Source organism: Callorhinchus milii, unplaced genomic scaffold (assembly GCF_018977255.1).
Source record: "Callorhinchus milii isolate IMCB2004 unplaced genomic scaffold, IMCB_Cmil_1.0 Scaffold5, whole genome shotgun sequence".
In the NCBI taxonomy this organism is placed as follows: domain Eukaryota; kingdom Metazoa; phylum Chordata; class Chondrichthyes; order Chimaeriformes; family Callorhinchidae; genus Callorhinchus; species Callorhinchus milii.
Genome location: NW_024704746.1, coordinates 67,784,335 through 67,806,984, shown reverse-complemented (window position 1 = coordinate 67,806,984; position 22,650 = coordinate 67,784,335). Strand labels below are relative to the sequence as shown.

General features: G+C 52.1%; 1 protein-coding gene across 1 annotated transcript in view; it reads right to left on the bottom strand.

Annotated features, from left to right (window-relative positions):
* Window positions 1-22,422, bottom strand: part of sema3d (sema domain, immunoglobulin domain (Ig), short basic domain, secreted, (semaphorin) 3D) — a 35,952-nt gene extending 13,530 nt beyond the window's left edge. Inside the window, exons 1-8 of the mRNA XM_042335222.1 lie at window positions 22,399-22,422; window positions 11,728-11,901; window positions 10,134-10,294; window positions 6,654-6,716; window positions 5,620-5,739; window positions 5,279-5,372; window positions 2,792-2,920; window positions 1,543-1,685 (exon numbers count right to left, since the gene is read on the bottom strand). Coding sequence (XP_042191156.1) covers window positions 1,543-1,685; window positions 2,792-2,920; window positions 5,279-5,372; window positions 5,620-5,739; window positions 6,654-6,716; window positions 10,134-10,294; window positions 11,728-11,899 — 882 coding nt within the window. The 5' untranslated portion in view covers window positions 11,900-11,901; window positions 22,399-22,422. The remainder of the gene's footprint in view (window positions 1-1,542; window positions 1,686-2,791; window positions 2,921-5,278; window positions 5,373-5,619; window positions 5,740-6,653; window positions 6,717-10,133; window positions 10,295-11,727; window positions 11,902-22,398) is intronic.
* Between the last annotated feature and the right edge of the window lie 228 nt (window positions 22,423-22,650).

The window sequence follows — 22,650 nt, the reverse complement described above, 5'->3', positions numbered from 1 at the left end:
CCATACAGACAGGACAATCAGCTGTAACAGACCAGATATCATCATCATCATCATCATCATCATCATCATCATCGTAATCCTTGCATTTGGTACAGTGTTTGGTCACTCAATCCACGGCTGTTGGTGGGTCGCTGCTTGTGTATCCTGTGAAGGGCTTTGAGACGTCTCGAAGAGGTGATCAAAGAGGGGCTGTGTCTGATGCCAGGACTATTATTATTATTAATATTATTATGGAGTCCTGTGGCTCAGTGGTTAGAGCACTCGCTTTGCAAGTGAGAGACCTGAGTTCAATTCCAGGCAGAGGGCGAAACCTCGGGCAAGTTTCCTTACTCCACACAGAGCCTAATAATAATCCCTCCAAAACCAAAAACAATAATAAATTGGTCATTTTCAATCTACGACTGTTTGTGGGACATTGCTGTGCGCAATTGGCTGCCGCGTTCGCCCACAAATATACAGTCAATTCACTTTACAGTGTGTTCTGTGAAGCGCTTTGGGACGTCCTCCCGACGTGAAAAGCGCTATATCAAATGCAAGGATTATTATTATTATTATTATTATTATTATTATTATCGGCCTGGCTGCTCTTGCTGGCGTTACCGCTAGAGGCGTCCTTACTCTTGTTCCTGAAACAAACTCCTGCGACCCATTAAGTGAAACAGAACCGAGGGTTAGGATTGAAGACCCTTCAGTTTATTCCCTGTGATATTGTGTATCCCCCCCTCGCCCCCCCCTCGCCCCCCCACCGCCCCAGGCAGAGACTGTGTGATTAATTCTCCAGGTTCAGGTCAGGACTCGGGGGTCTGATCAGCTTCCCATTACCGGGAGCAACACGTCTCCACAGGGCACAGCGGCAAACCTCAATCCTACAGCTTTCACCAGCGAGAACTTAGCTCCTGCCCTTCACAGTGTGGCTACGGTTCCCTTTATATCTGACACAAGCTCTCGCTCTCACCCCCCCACCCCCCCCCGCCCGCCCCCCCCCCCCGCCCCCGCCCTCGCTCTCTCTCTCTCCCTCTCTCTCTCTGCCGCTGTCTGTCTCTGTCTATCTTTCCGTCCGTCCGTCCGTCTATCTGTCTCACTCCCACTCTCCACCCCATCACGTCTCCCGCTGTCCCTTCCCCCCCACCTCGCTTTCTCTCTCCCTCTATATCTCCCACTCCCCCTCTCTTTCATCCCTTCCTCCCCCCACCCCCACCTCTCTCCCCGCCCTCGTTGCCGCCTCTTCCTCTCTTTTTCTCTCTCCCCCTCTCTTTGTCTCTCCCTCTAGGGCTGTTTCTCGCTCTCCCTATCCCTCTCGCACTCTCTTCCCCTCCCTATCCCCCCCCCCACCACCCTCATCTCTCGTTCTCTCCTACCCCCCCACCGTTTGCCTACAAAAACACACAGTCACTACACTTTACAGTATATTCTGCGAGACGTCTCGATGGCACGATAAGGCACTGTATCAAATGCAAGGATTATTATTAGATATTATTAATTATTATTATATGACAAAGTCCCTCCCCGACCTCCCTCCACCCCCCCCCCCCCCCCGCCTACCTTACACACACGAGCCACTCGGGACAGAATGGCCTTATCCGATGCTCCGCTCTCGTGCGTCGTTTCCCGGAAGAAGAAGTAAATTTTATCGTCATCCGTGTTGTAGGTGTCGGGCATGGGGAACGCTCCCACAAACTTCGCTTCTGAAAGGAGGGGGTTTATCCCCATTATTATACACCCTGCTCTCCCTCCCTCTCTCCCTCCCTCCCTCTCTCTCTCTCTCCCCATCGTGTCTGTGCTGGGGCTCGCTTCCCCGCCCCCCAACTGGAGCTCTCTACTCTAACCCCATTTCCCCCCCCCCCCCCCCGCTCTCTCTCTCTCCCCACCCCCCCATCGTGTCTGTGCTGGGGCTCGCTCCCCACTGGAGATGGCTGGGTTGATCAGTAACTGCTTGTAATGGGGGTAATTACAGGTTATCTGGACTATCAGACTATCTGCCCAGGAGCTGATCAGATTCAGACGTGACTTCTGTGCTGATTAAACAAGAACGATCTCAACCGTAACGCACCTTATCTCAGACTGCCGGAGCCCCGGCACACAGGAGGCCATTCAACCCATCACTGGCTCTAAAATCTGCTCAGTCCCACTCCCTGACCTTTCCTCTCCCATTACACGCACACACACACACAACCACACTCACACAAAACCACACACACGTGCAAATACAGCTCACACACACACACACACAACACGTGCCACCACACACGAGACCACACTCACACGCCCTGCACATGCAAATACACACATATAAACACGCAGCCACCCAGAATCGATCACACGCACACACGCGCACACGCACACAAATACGCAAACGATTTTTATATTTCTCCAATTTCTTTTGGAAATCCAGTACAGCTTCAACCGGTGTGACTTTTTGGTCGGGCATTCCACATCCCAACAACCGTCTGAGTGAGCGCGTGCGTGTGGTTGCGTGTGTACGTGCATTTCCGTGTGCAGTTGCATGTGCAATTGAGTGTGTGTGTGTGTGTGTGTGTGTGTAGGTGCGTTTGCATGTGTGTAAGAATAAATCTACACACTTAGTTTGACTTAGTTTTGGTGTTTAACCCTCAGTGGTTGAAAACCAAATACTGCCCATCCCCTGTCTCTTTCCCTGTCCCATTCCCTGTCCCATTCCCTGTCCCTTTCCCATTCCCTGTCCCATTCCCTGTCCCATTCCCTGTCCCATTCCCTGTCCTATTATCTGTCCCATTCCCTTTCCCTGTCCCTGATCACAGTAACTGCTCTGTACCGTTCAGCCAGTGGTGCTCAGAGAGGTCAGTCAGGATGTAGTTCTGAATGGGAGTTGGTCCCAGTGACCGTGTGAAGACAGTGACTCGCCCATGAAAGTCCAACGCTGTCCCAGTGTACAGGTACTGGTCTGTGAGAGAGAGAGAGAGAGAGAGAGAGGGAGAGAGAGGGAAAGAGGGAGAGGGAGGGGGAGAGGGAGAGAGGGGAGAGAAAAGAGAGTGAACATCAATGTCCAGCAATAATAGTTGCATTTGACACGGCGCCTTATCACATCGTTGAGACGTCTCAAAGCGCTTCACAGGATACACTGTAAAAGTGAAGTGACTGTGTATTTAAGTCCCGACTTGGGGGCTTGAACCCACAACCTTCTGACTCAGAGGAGAACGAGAGAGAGAGAGGGAGAGGGAGAGAGAGAGAGCGCTACCACTGAGCCAGGAAGGCACAACAAGCATCGAGTACAAAACTAGGAGTCTGGTTCCTGAGCCAGGAGGGCACTCACTGCTGATGGCAGCACAGCCCGGCCCGGCCCGGCCCGGCCCGGCTCATCAACAAGACCTGGAAGGGCCGACCAGTCACTGGGGGCAGGAATTCATCGCAAGAGGGGGAAGGCTGCTTGAAGGTGGCGTTGATCTCTGCTGTCATCAGTTGGCCATCAACAAACCCTCTGGGAGCCGGTCAAGGGATATCTGACTTGCGATCATCAAAGGGGAGCTGTCATCAGCCTCGATGTTAATTATCAGCCGCTGTTTGTACTGGGAGGTGAGGAGGGCATCCATTTAAGATCATTGTCAACAAACGGGAAAGGAGGTTCGGGGAGTTCTTTAATAATAATAATAATCCTCGCATTTGATACAGCGCCTTATCACGTCGTTGAGCCGTCTCAAAGCGCTTCACAGGACGCACTGTAAAGTGGATTTTGTGGGTGAAACGCGGCAGCCGATTGCGCACAGCGGTGTCCCCACAAACAGCCGTGAACTGAGTGACCAATTTTTTTTAAAAAAGAGGCATTATTCCCCCCAGAAAGCGATCCGCCAATCGACTAACAACCGGGTTCCTATTCACCATTGGGTAAATTCCCTTTAAAGCTGTGAGGTTGACCCCTGATCTGTCTTAGTCTCTCGGTCAAACCTCTCACGTTCAAAACAAGGACCGCATTTGCTGGCATTCGCCATCTGGGTGACGAGTGGATTGTTTGCCTAATAAACAATTGTAAAGCGATTTACATTCCTCCGTTCGCTTTTTTCCTTGAGAAACTCTCCCTTCTCTCTGTGAGGACCCCTGTTCCAGGCTCCTCCGTCTAACAGGTGTTGAGGGGAGGCGGGTGAGGGGGTGACGGGGTGTTTAAGGTGCGGTCAGTCACCTCTGATCATCATGGGAGACAGAATTCAGCCAAGTCCGCACAGACAAACAGTCGTGGATTGAGTGACCAAATTATTTTTTAGTATTTTTTTTAAAAAGGGATTATTCCCCCCGGAATAACGACCGGGTTCCTATTTACTGCCGGTAAACAGAGGCGTGGGGGGGGGGAGTGAGGAAACTTGGCTGAGGTTTCACCCTGCCCGGGAATCTTGCGAAGCGAGGGGTCTAACCGCCGAGTCAGTCAGGACCCAGTGAAGGGTTAAGCGTGGGTCCAGTCTGTTGTGAAGGGAGAACGGCAGGGATTTTATTTCAATAGTCACCCCCAAAGCGATCAATAATCAGGCGGGACCTGCGAGGAGGATAGATCACCCATCAATCAAGTCACTGGTTACAATGGGATAAAGGGTTCGCAGGGGAGGGGAGGGGAAGGGAGTTTTCCCACATCTCTGTCCACACAGGAGTCCAGACTTCAAAGCTCCCGATCTTTCATTACACACGCCGTGGGCTGGTGAGGCTCCCAGTCACACATTTATTAGCAAACCTCAGCCTCCCGCAGTCAGCCTGGCTCTCTCTCTCTCTCTCTCTCTCTCGCCTCCGAGGCACAAGGTTAAAGGGTTCGATAACAATCATAATAATCCTTGGATTTGATGTAGCGCTTTGTGTTGAGACGTCTCGAAGGGCTTCGCAGGGTATACTGGAAAGTGAAGTGACTGCGCACACACACACACACACACACACACACACACGACACCACCAACAACAAATGAACAGTAATGCTGATGACGACAACAAGAATAGGCAGCTCAAAGCGCTTCACTGGATTTTTACTATAAAGTGTAGTGACTGTGTGTTTTTGTAGGTGAACCTGGCAGCCGGTTTGCACACAGCGACGTCCCTGCAAAAAAAATGTGAAGTGAGCGATTTTTTCTGGGGGGTCGGGGGGGGGGGTGTCGGAGAGGGGGATTGTCAGCCAGGACACCAGGGGAGAGAAAGAGAGAGAGAGAGAGAAAGAAACTCCCTTCTCTTTTCCCAACAGTGCCGCGAGATCCTTTGACGTCCACCTGAACAGGACACAACACCCACCCCCCCCACCCATCTCCCACCCCAGGCCACACACCCCAGACTTTACCTGATATCACGGAGGCAGATGGCTGTTTGGGGTCGAAGGGACACTTCAATCTGCCAGACTCGAGGTTGTCCGTATCCAGATGGAAAACAGGCTCCTGGAGACAAGCGAGAGCCACACTGAGCCACACGTAGTCACTCAATCCATCAATACACTCTAACCCCAGCCCCTGCGCTCTCCCTCTCTCTCTCTCTCTCTCCCCCCATCTTGTATGCACTGGTGCTCGCTCCCCACACACTCTACTCTAATCCCATTCCCCCCGCTGTGTGAAGGCTGTGTGAAGGCTGTGGGAGATGCTGTGGGGGAGCTGGGGCCGTTGGCGGACGTCGTTGAGGTCACGTTACCTGGTCCCAGGGCCCCATTTCGATGTAGCCACATGTGGGATGAAAGGCTCCTGTCCCACACGCGTAGACGTGAGTCTTGTTATAGTTGTGGAGGACTCTGATGAAGTTTGCGCACTCTCTCTGCAAGAGATCATTCACAATGATATTAATGATGCTACTAATAATAATAATAACAATAAAAATATTAGCGATTACAGCAATAATCCTTGTATTTGATAGAAACTCCTTCCCCTTATTCCCGGGAATGCCGGGGAATAGGTACAAAGCGTTACTAAAGCGGGCACCATCCCCTCTTTCCGTGTGACCCACACATACCAGGGAGTGGGTCTGTGCGGGGGGTGGGGGTGCGCGTGTGCGCGCGGGGAGAGGGGTAAAAGTTCTCGATCGACAAACTCTTACACAGGAGGAAAAGGAGCTTCGGATGTGTGTGGGTGGGGGGGGGGGGGTGGGGGGGAAACGCAGGGATTAAGGAGTGGGTTTCTCTTGACTCGCTCCTCACAGGCTGGTTTTTGTTCCCAGTTTAGGATGCAGGAGTCTTAGTTTCGTTCTCCAAACACCTCTCGGGTTTCCGCCTGGAAAGGAAAGTGGTGGGGAATGGTTGTGGATTGGGAGAAGCCGGGAAACTCCAACGATCAGGGAGCGAAGGGACCCAGGCACGGAAAAACAAGCAGGAGGGGTGAGCCGGTGAGATCGAGAACGACACTCCTCTCTAACAGAGAGAGGGGGGTGGGTGGGGGGGGGGGGGGGAGGGGGGGGGGTGGAACATGGCATCTTAAAATTATCTTGACGTCTAGAAATGATGTTAAATGTGGGTTCCTGTAGCTCAGTGTTAGAGCGCTCGCCTCGCAAGCCAGAGAACTTGGGTTTGATTGCCGGGCGGGACGAAACGTTGGGCAAGTTTCCTTACCCCCCCGCACCCCCCCCCCCACACACACACACACACACACACACACACACACACGCCTCTGTTTACGGAGTTAACAACCAATCAATCAATCAATCAAACATCACATTAAACAGGTGAAGAGTCTCACGTGGGGGTGTTTCCCGGTTTGTTGACACATCTCCACTTGCTCTCTGTTTGCGGGCCAACGGATCTGTAAATAAAATAAAACAGTCACTTTATAGTCTCTTTCTTGCTCGGCGGTGGGGGGGGGGGGATGTCCAGCCCTGAGTTCCTTTCTTGTGTGTCTGTGTCTGTGTGTCTGTGTCTGTGTCTGTGTGTCTGTGTGTGTCTGTGTCTGTGCGTGTCTGTGTGTGCATGTGTGTGTGTGTGTCTGTGTGTGTGTGTGTCTGTGTGTGCATGTGTGTGTGTGTCTGTGTGTGTGTGTGTCTGTGTGTGCATGTGTGTGTGTGTCTGTGTCTGTGTGTGTGTGTCTGTGTGTGCATGTGTGTGTGTGTCTGTGTCTGTGTGTGTGTGTCTGTGTGTGTGTGTGTCTGTGTGTGTCTGTGTCTGTGTCTGTGCGTGTGACTGTGTGTGCATGTGTGTGTCTGTGTGTGTGTGTGTCTGTGTGTGTGTCTGTGGGGGTGGGGGCGGTGATTGTAGACAGGGAGAGAGGGGCTATATTTCTTAACGGGATTATTTCTTAATCCTGCATTTTTCACCCAATTTGCGCACAGCAGAGTCCCCACATGTAGCCACGAAGTGAGCGACTGATTTTATCTGGGGGTGGGGTGGGGTGGGGTGGGGGCGGATTGTCGGCCAAGACACCAGAAGAGAGAGAGGGGGGGTGGGGGGGAAACTACCTGAACAGGACACAGACAAAAGTTTCACCCAAACGGTGTTTCTAACAGTGCGCTCTCTCCCTCTCCCTCGCTCCCCCTCTCCCCCCCCGCACCCCAGGGCTGGAGCCTCAGCCCGGACTGTGTGAGCTCAAAGCCCCCCCCCCCCAACCGATGTGGGGGCCTGAACCCACAACCTCCTGACTCGGGGGGAGCGTTACCCCCTGAGCTGTCTCTGGTATTCTGTACAAGTCTGAAGCTCAGCTGTTAAACTTCATCCCGAGGTCTCCACTTTCCGTAATTTCCTGACGGGAGTCATGAGGACAAAGGGTACAGTGTGTGGGGGTGTGGGGGGGTGTGTGGGGTGGGGGGGTGAGACAGGCTGATGGTAATTGCTTGCGGCAAACAGTAGCTGCAGTCCTGTTACACAGAGCAGGAGGTGTCAGGTGTTAAAACACGGGCTCTTGAAGGGCTGATCTTTCTGACGGGATTTTACAATAAGAGCCCGGCTCTCAATGGCTCCCAATCCCCCCCCCCCCACCCACCCCCCCCTCCCCGGCTCAGTGCCGTGCTCCGTCGCCGTCGAGCGCTCCGGGGCGCTACCCTGCGTGTGACGGGGCGGTGGGTATAAATGCGCTGGGATCGTCTACAACAAGGTTCCATTTATAGAGCGCCTTCCGCGTCGGGAGGACGTCCCGAGGCGCTGTCTAATCACACAGTCAGTTCTGGGAAGCGATTGTTCAAACACGTGGGATCATAACAACAACAACAGCAATAATAATAATAGTATTAATAATCCCGGCCTTTGACACAGCGCCTGATCACGTCTTCGAGACGTCTCAAAGCGCTGCCCGGGATGCGCCGTAAAGTGGGGCCACAGTGTACTCTGTGGGTGAAACGTTTTGTGGATTGCAAAACGTTTAAGTGAAAGGCGACAGAGAGAGAGAGAGAAAAAACACAGACACACACACACACACACACACACAGACACACACACACACACATACAGACACACACACACACACACACAGGTACAGACGGCTGAACAGTCAGAGTCTTTGTTCAGATCTTTGGCTACTGTTTTGCTTAACGGACCCTGAGGGAGAAATTCTACCCCCTGGGGCGCGATTTCCTCTCATTGTGCAGCGTTTTGGAACGCAAAGAAATTGGCACATTGTTAAAAAGGACCTTAATTTTGAGTTATTTTCCCCCTCCTTCCATTCTCTCCCCCCCCCACCCCTCACCCCCACCCCTCACCCCCAACCACCATTTGTTTCAAGAACTCACGGAGAAAAATAAACTTACAACTGAATTCAACGATCATTAGCAAAATACCATTCACTCTGACACGCAATTTAACTGGAGTAAATCTAGACCCACTCTCCTTCTGGGGGGGGGGGATGGGGGGGTGCTGGCGGGGTAGAGCGGGGTCTCCTAGGACTGGCTCTCAGCCCGGCCCGGCCCAACGGTAGCACCTGGAAGGTCCAAAAAGTCACTGGGGGCAGCGAATCCTCCCCTCAGCTCCTGTTAACCCTGCAGCCAAAGCCCTGTTGGGGGGGGGGGTGGGGTGTATCTCTGTGTGCGTGGGTGGGGGTGTTGGGGTTTGTGTGTTGGGGGGTGTGGTTGATGTGGGGTGTGTGTGTATCCGCGTGTGTGTGTGTGTGTGGATGAAGGTGTTGGGGTTTGTGTGTTGGGGGGTGTGGTTGATGTGGGGGGTGTGTGTGTGTGTGTGGATGGGGGTGTTGGGGTTTGTGTGTTGGGGATGTGGTTGATGTGGGGTGTGTGTGTGTGTGTGTGTGGGTGGGGGTGTTGGGGTTTGTGTGTTGGGGTGTGTGTGTGTGTGTGTGTGTGTGGGTGGGGGTGTGGGTGGGGGGTGTTGGGGTTTGTGTGTTGGGGTGTGTGTGTGTGTGTGTGTGTGTGTGGGTGGGTGGGGGTGTTGGGGTTTGTGTGTTGGGGGGTGTGGTTGATGTGGGGTGTGTGTGTGTGTGTGTGGATGGGGGTGTTGGGGTTTGTGTGTTGGGGGTGTGGTTGATGTGGGTGTGTGTGTGTGTGTGTGTGGATGGGGTGTTGGGGTTTGTGTGTTGGGGTGTGTGTGTGTGTGTGTGTGGGTGGGTGGGGGTGTTGGGGTTTGTGTGTTGGGGATGTGGTTGATGTGGGTGTGTGTGTGTGTGTGTGGGTGGGGGTGTTGGGGTTTGTGTGTTGGGGTGTGTGTGTGTGTGTGTGTGTGGGTGGGGGTGTTGGGGTTTGTGTGTTGGGGTGGTGTGTGTGTGTGTGTGTGGGTGGGGGTGTTGGGGTTTGTGTGTTGGGGTGTGTGTGTGTGTGTGTGTGTGGTGTGGGGTGTGGGGTTTGTGTGTTGGGGTGTGTGTGGTGTGTGTGTGTGGGTGGGGGTGTTGGGGTTTGTGTGTTGGGGTGTGTGTGTGTGTGTGGGGTGGGGGTGTTGGGGTTTGTGTGTTGGGGTGTGTGTGTGTGTGTGTGTGGGTGGGGGTGTTGGGGTTTGTGTGTTGGGGTGTGTGTGTGTGTGTGTGTGGTGTGTGTGGGTGGGGGTGTTGGGTTTGTGTGTTGGGGTGTGTGTGTGTGTGTGTGTGTGTGTGGGTGGGGGTGTTGGGGTTTGTGTGTTGGGGTGTGTGTGTGTGTGTGTGTGTGTGTGTGTGTGGGTGGGGGTGTTGGGGTTTGTGTGTTGGGGTGTGTGTGTGTGGGTGGGTGGGGGTGTTGGGGTTTGTGTGTTGGGGTGTGTGTGTGTGGGTGGGTGGGGGTGTTGGGGTTTGTGTGTTGGGGGGTGTATTATTTCTGACCTGTCGGGGGTTGCGGTTGATGTGATCCAGGTGTAATAAGAAGACCGAATCCTTGGCTCCCACCAGCAGCCGCCCTCTCTCCTCGTCCAGGAGCAGCGCCTGGTAGTTGTGTCCGTCCTCCGAGCCCAGGAACTCCCCAAAGCCTCCCGACACCAGCAGCTCTGTGGGGAAGAGCGATCGGGGGTACTCTGTGCTGCCATCAGCAGTGAGTGCCCTGGAATACTGCGGCCCCTCCTGGCTCAGGAACCCGGGGGGGCGAGAGACCGGCACAGAGAGGGGGTGGGGGGGGGGGGGACTCGATTCCCACACTCCGTCGCCAAAACATGTCACCTGGGGGCCTCCAGGTCAGCTCCCAGTTGAGATGTTCCCTGACCCGTAAAAGGTCGCAACATCTGGCCCGAGACCGTCGTCTGTCAAACACTGTGCACCGAATGGGATTACCAATGGCTCTTAAAACAATTACTTTAATTAAAATCATTTTAATGTCGATCCCTCCGGCTTCGTCCACAATCAGCCGTGTCCACCGCAGCGCGGCTGAGATTAGCTACTGATCAAAGCGTCTCAGAGAGAGTGACAGAGACACGCGCGGACAGAGCGAGAGACACAGGGGGTAGGTGACGAGTTGAGAGAGTGAGCTCAGAGCAATCATCATAGAAAAAAAAATAATAATCATAAATTTCACCCCCAGAGCAATGTCCTGGATGGCAGTCCTGAGCTGGTGGGTTGGTTGGGGGTGTGTGGGGGGGGCGGGGGGGGGGGGGCGGAGGGTGGGTGACTATGTCTGTGTGTCTGTGTCTGTGTCTGTGTGGGTGGGGGTGGGGGGTGGTCAGTAATGGGGGGAGGATGTCTGGACTCAACACCAAAAGCCATTTGGTTGCCAGGGGTCTCGGCTGAACCTTTCCTAACCCCCACCTCCCGCAGAGAGAGAGCGAGTGAGAGGGAGAGCACTCGGAGGGGGGAGAAACCTTACCCACTCTGGACGGACAACATCAGAAGCCGAGACACGGGGAGGGAGGAGAATGGAGGAGGGTCTATCACTCATCCGAGTAGACCACAGACCATTAACGTCCGACGGGAAGGGGAGGGGGAGGGGGGGAGAGGAGGTGGGGGAGGAGAGGGAATGTGTGTGTGAGAGAGAAAGAGACACACGCACACACACACACGCACACAGAGCAGCATCTCGCGTGTGCGTGTGCTTTTTTTGGTGGGGGAGGAGGGGTGGCTTTGGCCCACAGCGCTTCACAGGATTTACTGTAAAGTGTAGTGACTGTGTGGCGAAGGCGGCAGCCAATTTGCGCACAGCAATGTCCCCATGAACAGCCGTGAAGTGAGTGACCGATGTTATCTGGGGTGGGGGGGAAGGAGGGAGGGAGGGGACTGCCGGCCAGTGAGGTCTAACGTCTCACCCGAAGGATGGCGTCTCCGACAATGAGGTGCTCTCTCTCTACCCCCCCCCCCCCCCACCCCCCCTCCCTCACCCCCATGTTCTGAGCCCGAGGTGAGAGAGAGAGCCAGTGGTCTGAGTTGGGCACTTTGGTCGCTCAATCCACTACTGTTTCGCTGGACAGCGCTGTGCGCAGTCGGGAACAGTTACCTTTGTGGGAGAGCTTGAGCCTGGGAACCCTCTGCTTCCAGGACTGCGCACACGGGATGAGCAGGAGTACGAGCGCGGCCGGGAAGAGCCGAAGACAGGCGACGCGGCTGATCACCCTTCGCCTTCTCTGTACCTCCGTCTCCCTCGGCCTCGGTCCTCCCATCAGAGACATTCCTGCAAAACAATACACCTCCAGCGCATCAAAAACACAGCGCGAGGCCACACAGCGAACAGCACCCTGGGCGAGATGGCCAGACCTGTTGAGTTTTGCCCACAAAACACACAGTCACTACACTTCACAGCGTATCCCGTGAAGCGCCTCGAGACGTCTGGAAGGCGCGATGAGGCGCTGTGTGAAATGCAACAATTATTATTAATATTATTATTATTATTGACACCCTCTGCCTCGATTTGACCGAGTGACGACTCCCACGAACTAACCGAGTGCACAGCACACTGTGAGCATCAGCAACAACGACAACAACGACGACGACGACAACAACAACAACAACAAGGCTCCCGCACAGCGAGACGTCTCGTTTCAGCCAAGTGTTGGCTTCTTATTACAATGATAATATAATAATCCTTTGCATCTGTTATGGCTGCAGGGTTCGTGGAGTCCTGAAGCTCAGTGGTTAGAGCCCTCGTCTCGCAAGCGAGAGACCCGGGTTCGATTCCCGGGGCGAAAAGTTTCTTTACTCCGCACACACACACACACACACACACACGCGCCTCTGTTACCCACAGCGGTAAGTCGGAACCCGGTGGTTAGTCGATTGACGGATCGCTTTCCGCGGGTGGGGTGGAGGGGGTGTTAATAATTCCTTAATAATAATAATTTCGCAGAAACATACCGGTAAAGTGGAGTGACTGTGCGTTTTGTGGGCGAAACGCGGCAGCCGGTTGCGCGCAAAAAAGTGTCTCCACAAACAGTCGCGGACTGAGAGTGACCGACTTTTAATCATTATTGTTTTGGGAGGGATTAGTGAGATCCAGTTGCGCGATATCGCGGGGAAAAAAAAGAGAAGGAAGTTTTTCTCTCTCTCTCTCTCTCTCTCTCTCTCTCTCTCTCTTTTTCCGGAGCTGTAACAGGGGGAGGTCTCAAAAGCTCGTGAAATCCAACAAGTTAAACCAGTTGCCCTTTGCGTCATTAGAAACTTAAAGCAATTAAAAGCAAAACTGCTTAAAATAAAATAAATAAATAAAGCTTGGCAGGCACAAGTGGGGGCTGGATAATTTCCCCCTTCAGCGCCGTTTAACATTCAATCCCAGATCTTTCCAGACACAACCCAGTTATTGTTTGTTGAGGAGAGAGTGGAGGGAGAGAGTTGTGGGTGGGGGGGGGGGGGGTGGAGAGAGACGGTTATTAAGTTAATTCGCACGGGCTGGGGGGGGGCGAGGGAAGGGGTGAGGGGGGTTGGGGTGTTGGAGGGGGGTGGAATGCCCACAATACTCCGTAACAAAAGGCCCTGTTATTTCCCCAACCGCCTGTAAAATAAAGGTGACGGATTAAATGAGCGTCGAGAGGCAAACCCTGATCGGAAATAACCGAACGCGGCACAGTTTAACGAGCAAAGTAAAAATCAGGAGAGCTTCACACCCAGTGTTATTATTCACAGAGAAATGATTATTCCGCCACACTGACCAGCGCCTCGGGACGTCCTCCCGATGCTGAAAGGCACTGCAGTGAAATTCCCATCCGTCGTGTCAGTCGGGATCCTGTTATATTTGATATGACTTGGAGAGCGGCGTTTGGGAGATGATTAAATAATAACGACCCTCACATTCGATACAGCGCCTGATCACGTCGTCGAGACGTCTCAAAGCGCCTCACAGGATGCACTGTAAAGTGAAGTGACTGTATGTTTTGTGGACGAAACGCGGCAGCCGATTGCGCGCAGCAGCGTCCCCCGCAAACAGCCGTGGAGTAGCACGATTAGTGCAAAAAATCTAAGTAGTTTTGACAGGAAACGGAACGGGACTCGAGTGCAGGTACTTAAGTCATTACACGATTTGCAAAGATAAGATTTATGTGAGTTTTTACACTGTATATCAATGTAAACTTCTTGTTGCAAACCCTCTCGAGTCTCATTATTAATGACAATAAAATCTTTACGTTTGATACATGTCTTTCACATCAGGACGATGTCTCAAAGTACTTTGCAGGATTTCACTGTGTAGTGTAGTGACTGTGTATTCTGTGGGCGAATGCCTTTAAAAAGACACTTGATGCTGTTTTCATGGATATTCGTAACATTATTATTATCATTATCATTATCTTCAATAAATAATTCTTGCTTTCGTTACAGCTTCTTTCACATCAGGCACAGGTCTCAAAGCACTTCCCAGAATTTCACTGTAAAGTGTAGTAACTGTGTGAGAGACAGAATGAGAGAGAGAGAGAGAGAGAGAATGAGGGAACGAGCGAGAAAGCAAGCAAGCAAGAGAGAGAGAGAGAGCAAAAACAAACAAGAAAGAGAACATAGGAGCGAGCGAGCGAGAGGGGGGGAGAAGAAGCGAGAGAGAGACACAGAGAGAAAGAGCGAGAGAGATTTAACGGTCACTGCATCTCTCTATTCCGGTTTGAAATTAATCTGAACAGGACACGGAGAGAGAGAGGGAGAGAGAGAGAGAGAGAGAGAGAGAAAAACCTCCCATTAGAGGGCTTACTTGCCTGTGGGGTGTTTGGTAGACGTTGTACCTCTCTGATGTCTGATTGATATTTATCCCATCAGAGAGAAGACCAGAGAGAGGGAGAGGAGAACTATGAGGAGCCTGGCCCACACCGCACATCATTCAATTAAACCTCCCACACAAGTGCCGGTCAGAGCCACAGTTAATAACACGCTCAGTACCAGCCACCGAGCCTTAATCACTGGGTGGGTTAGAAACAGAGGCAGATAGGAACACCAGCCCATTCATCCCATCACACCATCTAATGCAGCCCACCACCATCCAGCCCTAATCGCCATCCCTTTGCCCCCGAGAATAATAATTAATACCATTTGCATTTGATCCAGCGCCTTTCATGTCAGGAGGACATCCCAAAGCTCTTCACAAGAGTAAGGAAAGTTGCCTAAGGTTTCACCCTGACCTGATCCGCCCGGGAATCGAACCCGGGTCCTCTCGCTTGTGAGGCGAGCGCTCTAACCACTGAGCTACAGGGACTCCACCACGAATAGTATTTTATTCTTATAGCGCCTTTCAAGTCGGGAGGATGTCCCAAACACACCTTTTCAATTACATCTTCAGCACAGAGACAGCAGGACAAGAGGACAGGGGTTTAGAGTTGCAAAGGGACAATTTCAGGACAGAAACCAGGAAGTTTTTCTTTACCCAGTGGGTAATTAACGAGTGGAACAGGGTTACCAGCAAGTGGGTTGAGGTCAGGAGACTGGGACTTGCTTAAAAAGCAGCTCGATACTGCGTTGGGAGGATGGTGGGGGCTGTGGAGAGATGAGATCAGATGGGCTCAAGGGCTTTCCTTATCCAAACCAATCTTGTGATGGTGTCAACAACTGCTGGAGGATTGAGGTGTGGGGAGGGCTGACCCTCGAGGGTGGGTTACAGCCCAGGGCCAGATGATCTCAGTGGCTTTTAGACTGAATTCTCCTCCCAGCATTAACACACAGGGGCCAGAACATACCTTCACCTTTTAAGCGATTTCAGGACAAAGCGATGGAAGTCTCCGTTTACAAAACACCTCTCGGCTTGGGAACATCCGGCAAGTTACCAAAGCACCAGAACGACTTGCGTATAGAAAGCGATTCATTCGCAAAGGACGTACAGCACAGAAACAGGCCACTCGGCCCAACCAGTCGGTACTGACCGAAGAGAGAGAGAGAAAACTCCCTTCGCTTTGACCGAAGGCACGGTTGAAGGAGAACGTGAGAGGAGGAGTGAGCTGGTGGGGGTTTGGGAAAGAATTCCAGACAGACAGAGAGAGAGAGAGAGAGAGAGGGAGAGGGCTATAATGTTTTTGAGGGCAAGAGAGAAACTTCTTGATCTAATTAAAGCACCTGCAGGTGTAGACGGAGCCAGGGGTCAGGTTCAGACTCTATATGGAAATTCGGTGGAAAAGCAACATGAACACGTGCGGAAAGCCGACAACAAAACCACAATGAGGGGTTCTGTGCAGCAGCTGTAAAACGTGACACGGAAATTACTTCGTTTCTTCTTAAAGGGCGAGGATCAAGTCAGCCTGTGTGGCTCAGTCGCTCGCACATTCCCCTCTAAGTCAGGAGGTTGTGGGTTCGAGTCTCCCCCACCCCACACACACACACACACACACGTCGGGGGCTCGGTGCTCACTGGCTGATGTTCCAGCGTAGCGCTGGGCGGAGAGAGAGAGAGAGAGGAAGAGTGAGAGCGAGAGAGAGAGAAAGGGGAAGAGTGAGAGAGAGAGAGAGCGCATTGTGTTGTCGGAGACGCCTTCCTTTGGATGAGACGTTAAACCTCACTCCCCGTCTGTGCCTTGTTGAATGAACGCAACCCCCCCCCCCCCCCCCCAACATAAAATCAGTCGCCCACTCATTTCGTGGCTGTTTGCGGGGATGGCGTTGTGTGCAAATCGGCGCACAGCGACTGCGCCTCACGGGGAAATAAAAAGCTGCGCCGAATGCGAGAATTATATCAATCGTAATTCATAATAGCAGCGCGGATTAATAATTAACAGCAGCTCCAACAAACTCAGGCACTCTCCTCTCCCCCCCACCCCCCCTCCCCATCCCCCACCCCCCCCCAGTGCTGAGCTGGACTGTGAGCTTAAAGTGATCCTCGTTAAAATCAAACCCCTTCTCTCTCTCTCTCTCTGTGTGGGTTGTTATTTGCAACCATCTCGTTATTCCCCGCGCCCCCCTCCCCCACCCCCCCACTGTGAGTAATCACCGTCTGGAACATTAATCTTCCCCACCTCTCAGGGTGACAGGTTGGGGCGAGAGCAGTGTCCAGGTGTGTGCGTGTGCGTGTGTGTAGCCAGATGGGTTCCCTGTGTTTATGTGGCTTCATTTGCCACTGCGGTGCGGAGTGTCAGGGCTGGGGGGCCCTGGGCTGAAAAGGACCAAGGCATCACTCACCTTCTCAGGAACGCCAGGCCAGACAATGAGCGGACGCAGAGTGAATAGACAGCGGGTTAAGTCCGCGGTCTCGCTCGCTGACAGCTCGGAGCTAGCAAAACAAACTGGGAAACAATTGCAAAGTAATTCGCTGGATGCTTAAAAGCAACCGGTTTTTAACCTCGATGGCCCCCTCCCACACACTCCCACCTCCACTTCCTTCTTCCCCCACTCCCTCCTCACTCCCACACACACACACACACACACACCCTCACCTGAGGAAATGAATTCTCCTCTCACCTGTAACACAAGGGATCAATGGCAACGTCAACAAATTGCTGGAGCCCTGTACCTCAGTGGTTAGAGCTCTCGCCTCGCAAGCGAGAGGACCCGGGTCCGACTCCCGGTCAGAACAAAACCCTAGGCAAGTTTCCTGACTCCCCCCCCACACACACACACACCCACACACACACACACACCAGCAGTCAGTAGGAACCCGGTTGTTAGTTGATTGAGGGATCGCTTTCCACAGATAATAATCTCTCCAAAATCAAATTAAAAAATGTGGTCACTCATCCCACGGCTGTTTGTGGGGGACACTGCTATGCGCAATCGGCTGCCGCGTTTCGCCCGCAAAACACACAGTCACTGCACTTTACAGTATATCCTGTGAAGCGCTTTGAGACGTCTCGAAGACGTGATAAGGCGCTGTATCAATACAAGGATTATTATTGTTATCATTAAAACCTACCTGCTCAACTATGTCTGCGGTCAGCGCTTTGGGACGTCCTCCCGACGTGAAAGGCGCTCTATAAATGTAATGTTGTTGTTGTTGTTGTTGGTCACCTGCCCCTGTCTCCTGCCACATCGTTGTCGAGCTCTGCAGAACCTTATCCAATGTGAAGGATGCTATATCGATGCAAAGTTGTTGCTGTACTCTATCTGGGTTGGTCTGCAGTGTTGGCTAGATGTGTGGAAAGACTGTAATTGACCAGTTGGGTGTATGACCCATCGCTGTACTTAAGAATCTCCAAAACAAACTCACAAGCCCACCACCTACACATGGAAATATCTCTGTGTCTGGAATGGAATGCGCTCTCTCTCTCTCTCTCTCCCTCTCTCTCGGGAGGGACGCACCTCAATTACCTCATTCTAGAGAGATTATTGGGCATAGTTTGGCAAGAGCCAAGGCTTGGGTGAGCCCCAGAGAGTGCTTTGAGGTAACTGCTGGAGACTGACCAGCTCAAGCACACAGCTTGCCATTGATAGCACTGTCTGGGCAAGCTTTCCCGGTGCGTGTCCAACTAGTACCACCCTTCCCATTAAGGGCTTTGGCTGTGGAGTTACCAGGAGCTGAGGGGGAGGATTCCCTGCCCCCAGTGACTGGTCGGCCCTTCCAGGTCCTGCCGATGAGCCGGGATGGGCTGTGCTGCCATCAGCAGCGAGTGCCGTGGAATACTATGGCCCCTCCTGGCTCAGGAAGAAGTCCATTGAGAGAGACAGCAATAGAAAAGTTGATTCGATTCCAATATTCCACTGCAAAGCATGTCACCTTGGAGCCAGTTCAGCTCTGAGGAGAACCCGGTTACAAAACAAGCAAGGAAAAACTGAGCAGCATAAATTGTTTGGAAGAGGGTTAGGTAAATTATTTCGCAGGAGAGGACTGAGTAAGTAAGTGGCGAACTTTTTCCAGACAGTAGGAATATATACAAGAGAAATAGTCTGCATATTTTAGCATAAAACTTAATCTCTCAATTGCCTGCATCTCCATAACCGCATCGAACAGTTCAGGAGGAGGCCATTCGGCCACCGTGTCTGTGCTGGGGCTCGCTCCCCCACTGGAGCTCTCTACTCTAACCCCATTCCCTGCTCTCTCTCTCTCTCTATTCCTACTTACTGCTGGTAAACAGAGGCGTGTGGCGAAAGGAAACTTGGCCAATGTTTTGCCGTGCCCGGGAACCGAACCCAGGTCTCTCGCTTGCGAGGCGAGCGCGCTAACTGCTGAGCTGCAGGACTCAACTTGAGGCTCACAGTCACCCCCCCCCGCTCCCCCATCCGTCAGCCAATTCCTGTAAGGAATCCGGTTAGAATTCCGATGTGAAGTACTCCGCCCCGGGAACAAAGTCCCCGGTGGGAATAGTAACTCGGATTTCTTAATCAGAAATCCCATTGAAGAAATGGCGCAAAGGTAGACCCTGATTTTTCGAATGGTGCAGACATGAAGTGAAGGTCTCCCCCAGCTCTTTTGCAGCCCCCCCACCCCTCCCACATCCCCCCTCCCCAATACACACACACGGCAGCTCTGCCCGGTCAGCGCTTGTTCTGTGCCGAGATTCCGATTGTAATTGGTCAGGGTCAATGAGGGGTTAAATCTCATGGGAAAGCCCATTTTGTCCCATTAAACCACTTAATTAAGGACTCGGAGAGGAAAATTAGTATAGAAGCCCTACGCACAACACACACACACACAGGCGCACACACACACACAGGCGCACACACACACTCAGGCGCACACACACACAGGCACACACAATGCAATGGTACTGCAAGGAGCTTAGAAAACTGTGTGTGTGTGGGGGCGTGCGGTGGGGGGGGGGGGGGCAAGTGGAGTGTGCACACGGCAGTGTCCCACAAACAGTCAAACAATAGTGGAATAAGTGACCAAATTATTATTCTCGCTTGCGAGGCGACGGCTCTGACCACTGAGCCTCAGGACTCCACTGTTGGTTTCCAATCACAGTGTCTGTGTACTCAGCAGATCGTTGCCTGCCAAGCTGTAACCTCCTGGCAGCACACACAGCTCACGCTGTGTTTCCTAACCTCGCTGCCCTCACACACACTCACTCACTCACTCACACTCACACACACACCCACTCACTCTCTCACTCCCGCTGCTCTGGCCATACTCGTAAATGGTCTTAAGGAACAATTAACTGGAGCAAAGGCTGAGACCAGGAAGAGTGGTCGAAGTCAAAAGGCTACGACTGGTTTACACAGTTACTCAACAACAACAATTTATAAAGCACCTTTCAGTCCGGGATGGAGTTCCCACTGGAGCTCTCTACTCTAACCCCATTCCCTGCTCTCTCTCGCTCTCTCTCTCTCCCCCCATCGTGTCTGTGCTGGGGTTCGCTCCCCCACTGGAGCTCTCTACTCTAACCCCATTCCCTGCTCTCTCTAGGAATTCCACGCCCTAACAACCTTCTGAGGAGAAATGTCCTTTAACCTCTCCCTCTGTTTCCTCTGTTGATCCATGGTGATTTATGTCCTTGTTAATGACTCGCTGATCAATGGAAACTGTCTCCTACTATTGAACCTGCCAAAAACACTCAGAAATTTTAAAAATCTTTACGGGATTTCCCTCCCCTCCCCTCCCCTCCCCTCCACCCCTTTCCTTTAATTTTCTCTGTTCCAACAGACAAAGCAACGATACCCCATTGACTCTTTGTTCATCACATGCTCTACTGACCCCTTGACCATCTAGTAACTTTGCTCGGGGCAGGGTGGAGGGGGGGATGTTTTGTGGGGAGGTAAAGGGGGTCTCCTCAGAGCTGAACTGGCTCCCAGGTGACCTGCCTGGCGACGGAATGTGGGAAGCGAGCCCCCACTCTCTGTGACAGTCTCCAGTCCCCGGTTCCTGAGCCGGGAGGGGCCGCAGTGTCCCAGGGCACTCACTGCTGATGGCAGCACAGCCCGGCCCATCGGCAGGACCTGGAAGGGCCGACCAGTCACTGGGGGCAGGGAATCCTCCCCCTCAGCTCCTGTTAACCCCTCAGCCAAAGCCCTAACTAACGGGGAGGGGGGTCCTAGCTGGACAAGCAGCGGGAAAGCTTGGCCAGACAGCACTCTCTCTCTCTCTCTCAATGGCCAAACTATGTGTGGGTTTAGCTTGTTAGACTCCAGCAGTTACACCCAACAAACAGTTTGGGCTCCCCACCAAGCCTTGGCTCTCGCCAACCTGCTCTGAATACTCTGAACAGGACACTGAGACAGAGGGAGAGAAAGAAACTCCCTTCTCTTTTCGAAATGGGCTGCGAGATCTTTAACGTCCACCTGAATAGGGCACAGGGTGAATTGTTGGGTGAACACAGCAACCAATTTGCACGCAGCCAAGTCTCACAGGCAGCCAGGAAGGGAGCGAGTGATTTTATCTGAGGGGGTGGAATTGTCGGCCAGGACACCAGGAGAAAGAAAGAGAGAAATAAACTCCCTACTCTTTTCCCAATAGCGCAGCGGGAGATCTTTAACTGAACAGGGCACAGACGGACAGGGTTTAATGTCTCATCCGAAGGACATCATCTCCGACAGTGCAGCACTGGGGGTGAACAGGGAGGGAAGGAGGATGGGAAGTGAGGGTGTGAGATAGAGAGAGAGAGAGGAACCACAAAATAGTGGTGAAATAGTTAAACCTCCTTCAGTCTCACACAGAGGATAAGACACATATCGATCCTCTAACTCTCTTCACTCGTTGCTCAGCTTAACTCCGGAAGCAACTTCAGGCTTTTGCACCAAACACAGCCCAAACCGTGCTTTAAAAGGTCACATTTAAACTTTACAGCAACAGAGAGAGAGACTCGAGAGATCGAATGAGATAGAGAATACTGAATAACACTCGTCACTTCATATCAGAACGAGAGAGAGTGGGAGGAGTGGGGGGGGGGGGCGTTGCAATCGAGAAATGTAATTGCAGATTTAGTTCTTTTTAAAGAAAAAAAACAATAATAATAATTCTTGGATTTGGTATAATGCCTTATCAAGTCTTCGAGATTCTCAAAGCGCTTCACAGAATATACTGTAAAGTGCAGTGACTGTATATTTTTGTGGGTGAAACGCGGCAGCCGACTGCACACAACAGCGTCTCACAAACAGCCGTGGATCGAGTGACCAAATTACTTTTTTTAAATGGATTATTACCCCCAGAGAAGTGATCCTCCAATAGACTAACAACCGAGTTCCGACTCACTGCCGGTAAACAGAGGGGTGTGGAGTAAGGAAACTCGCCAAAGGTTTTGCGCTGCCCGGGAATCAAACCCGGGTCCTCTCTCTTGCGAGGCGAGTGCTCTAACCACTGAGCTACCGGACCCCACACAAAACAATTCTTTGAGAAATCAGCCAAGAATTCAATTTATAGCAAGTGCATTTTATTTCAAATAACACTGTCCCATCTCCTCCCTCTCCCACACGCGCACACGCTCCACACGCCTCAGAAAATAGTAAAGATTTTAATATAAAACCAGTGCAATTTATTCAAATAACTTTTACTTTATTTCCCTAGTCCCCTCCCGGCCGGTCGCAATGATTTCTCCCCAGTTGCTAAACAGCTAAAACTAAAACAGCTGATAAAATGTACAGAATAATAATAATAATAATAAAATCCTTGCATTTGATACAGCGCCTTATCACGTCTTCGAGACGTCTCACAGCGCTTCACAGGACATGCAGTCAAGTGCATCGACTGTGTATTTTTGTGGGCAAAACGCTATAGATATACTGCGCCGAGATAGATTTTTTTTTAAAAAAAAGCTTAACAACTTTAAGAGAAAGTTCGCAAGGTACGAGAAATAAAAAGTTAGCAACTTACGGAAGAAAACTTTTCTTTAAGACCTTCGCAGCTTACCTGGTCTGTTTGTCTCCCTTTCTCTCTCTCTCTCTCTCTCTCTCTCTCTCTCTCTCTCTCGCTTGCTCTTTCTCTTTCCAAGTGGGTAACCGATAAACTTCAGTGTGTGATGCAAGCCTTACTGTGTGCGTGAGATAGATAGAGGCAGATACGGAGATACTCACTCGCTCACTCACGCACGCACGCACTCACTCACTCAGTCGCTCACTCACTCACTCACTGTTGAGAGATCCTCAAGAACTTTTCCCCTTG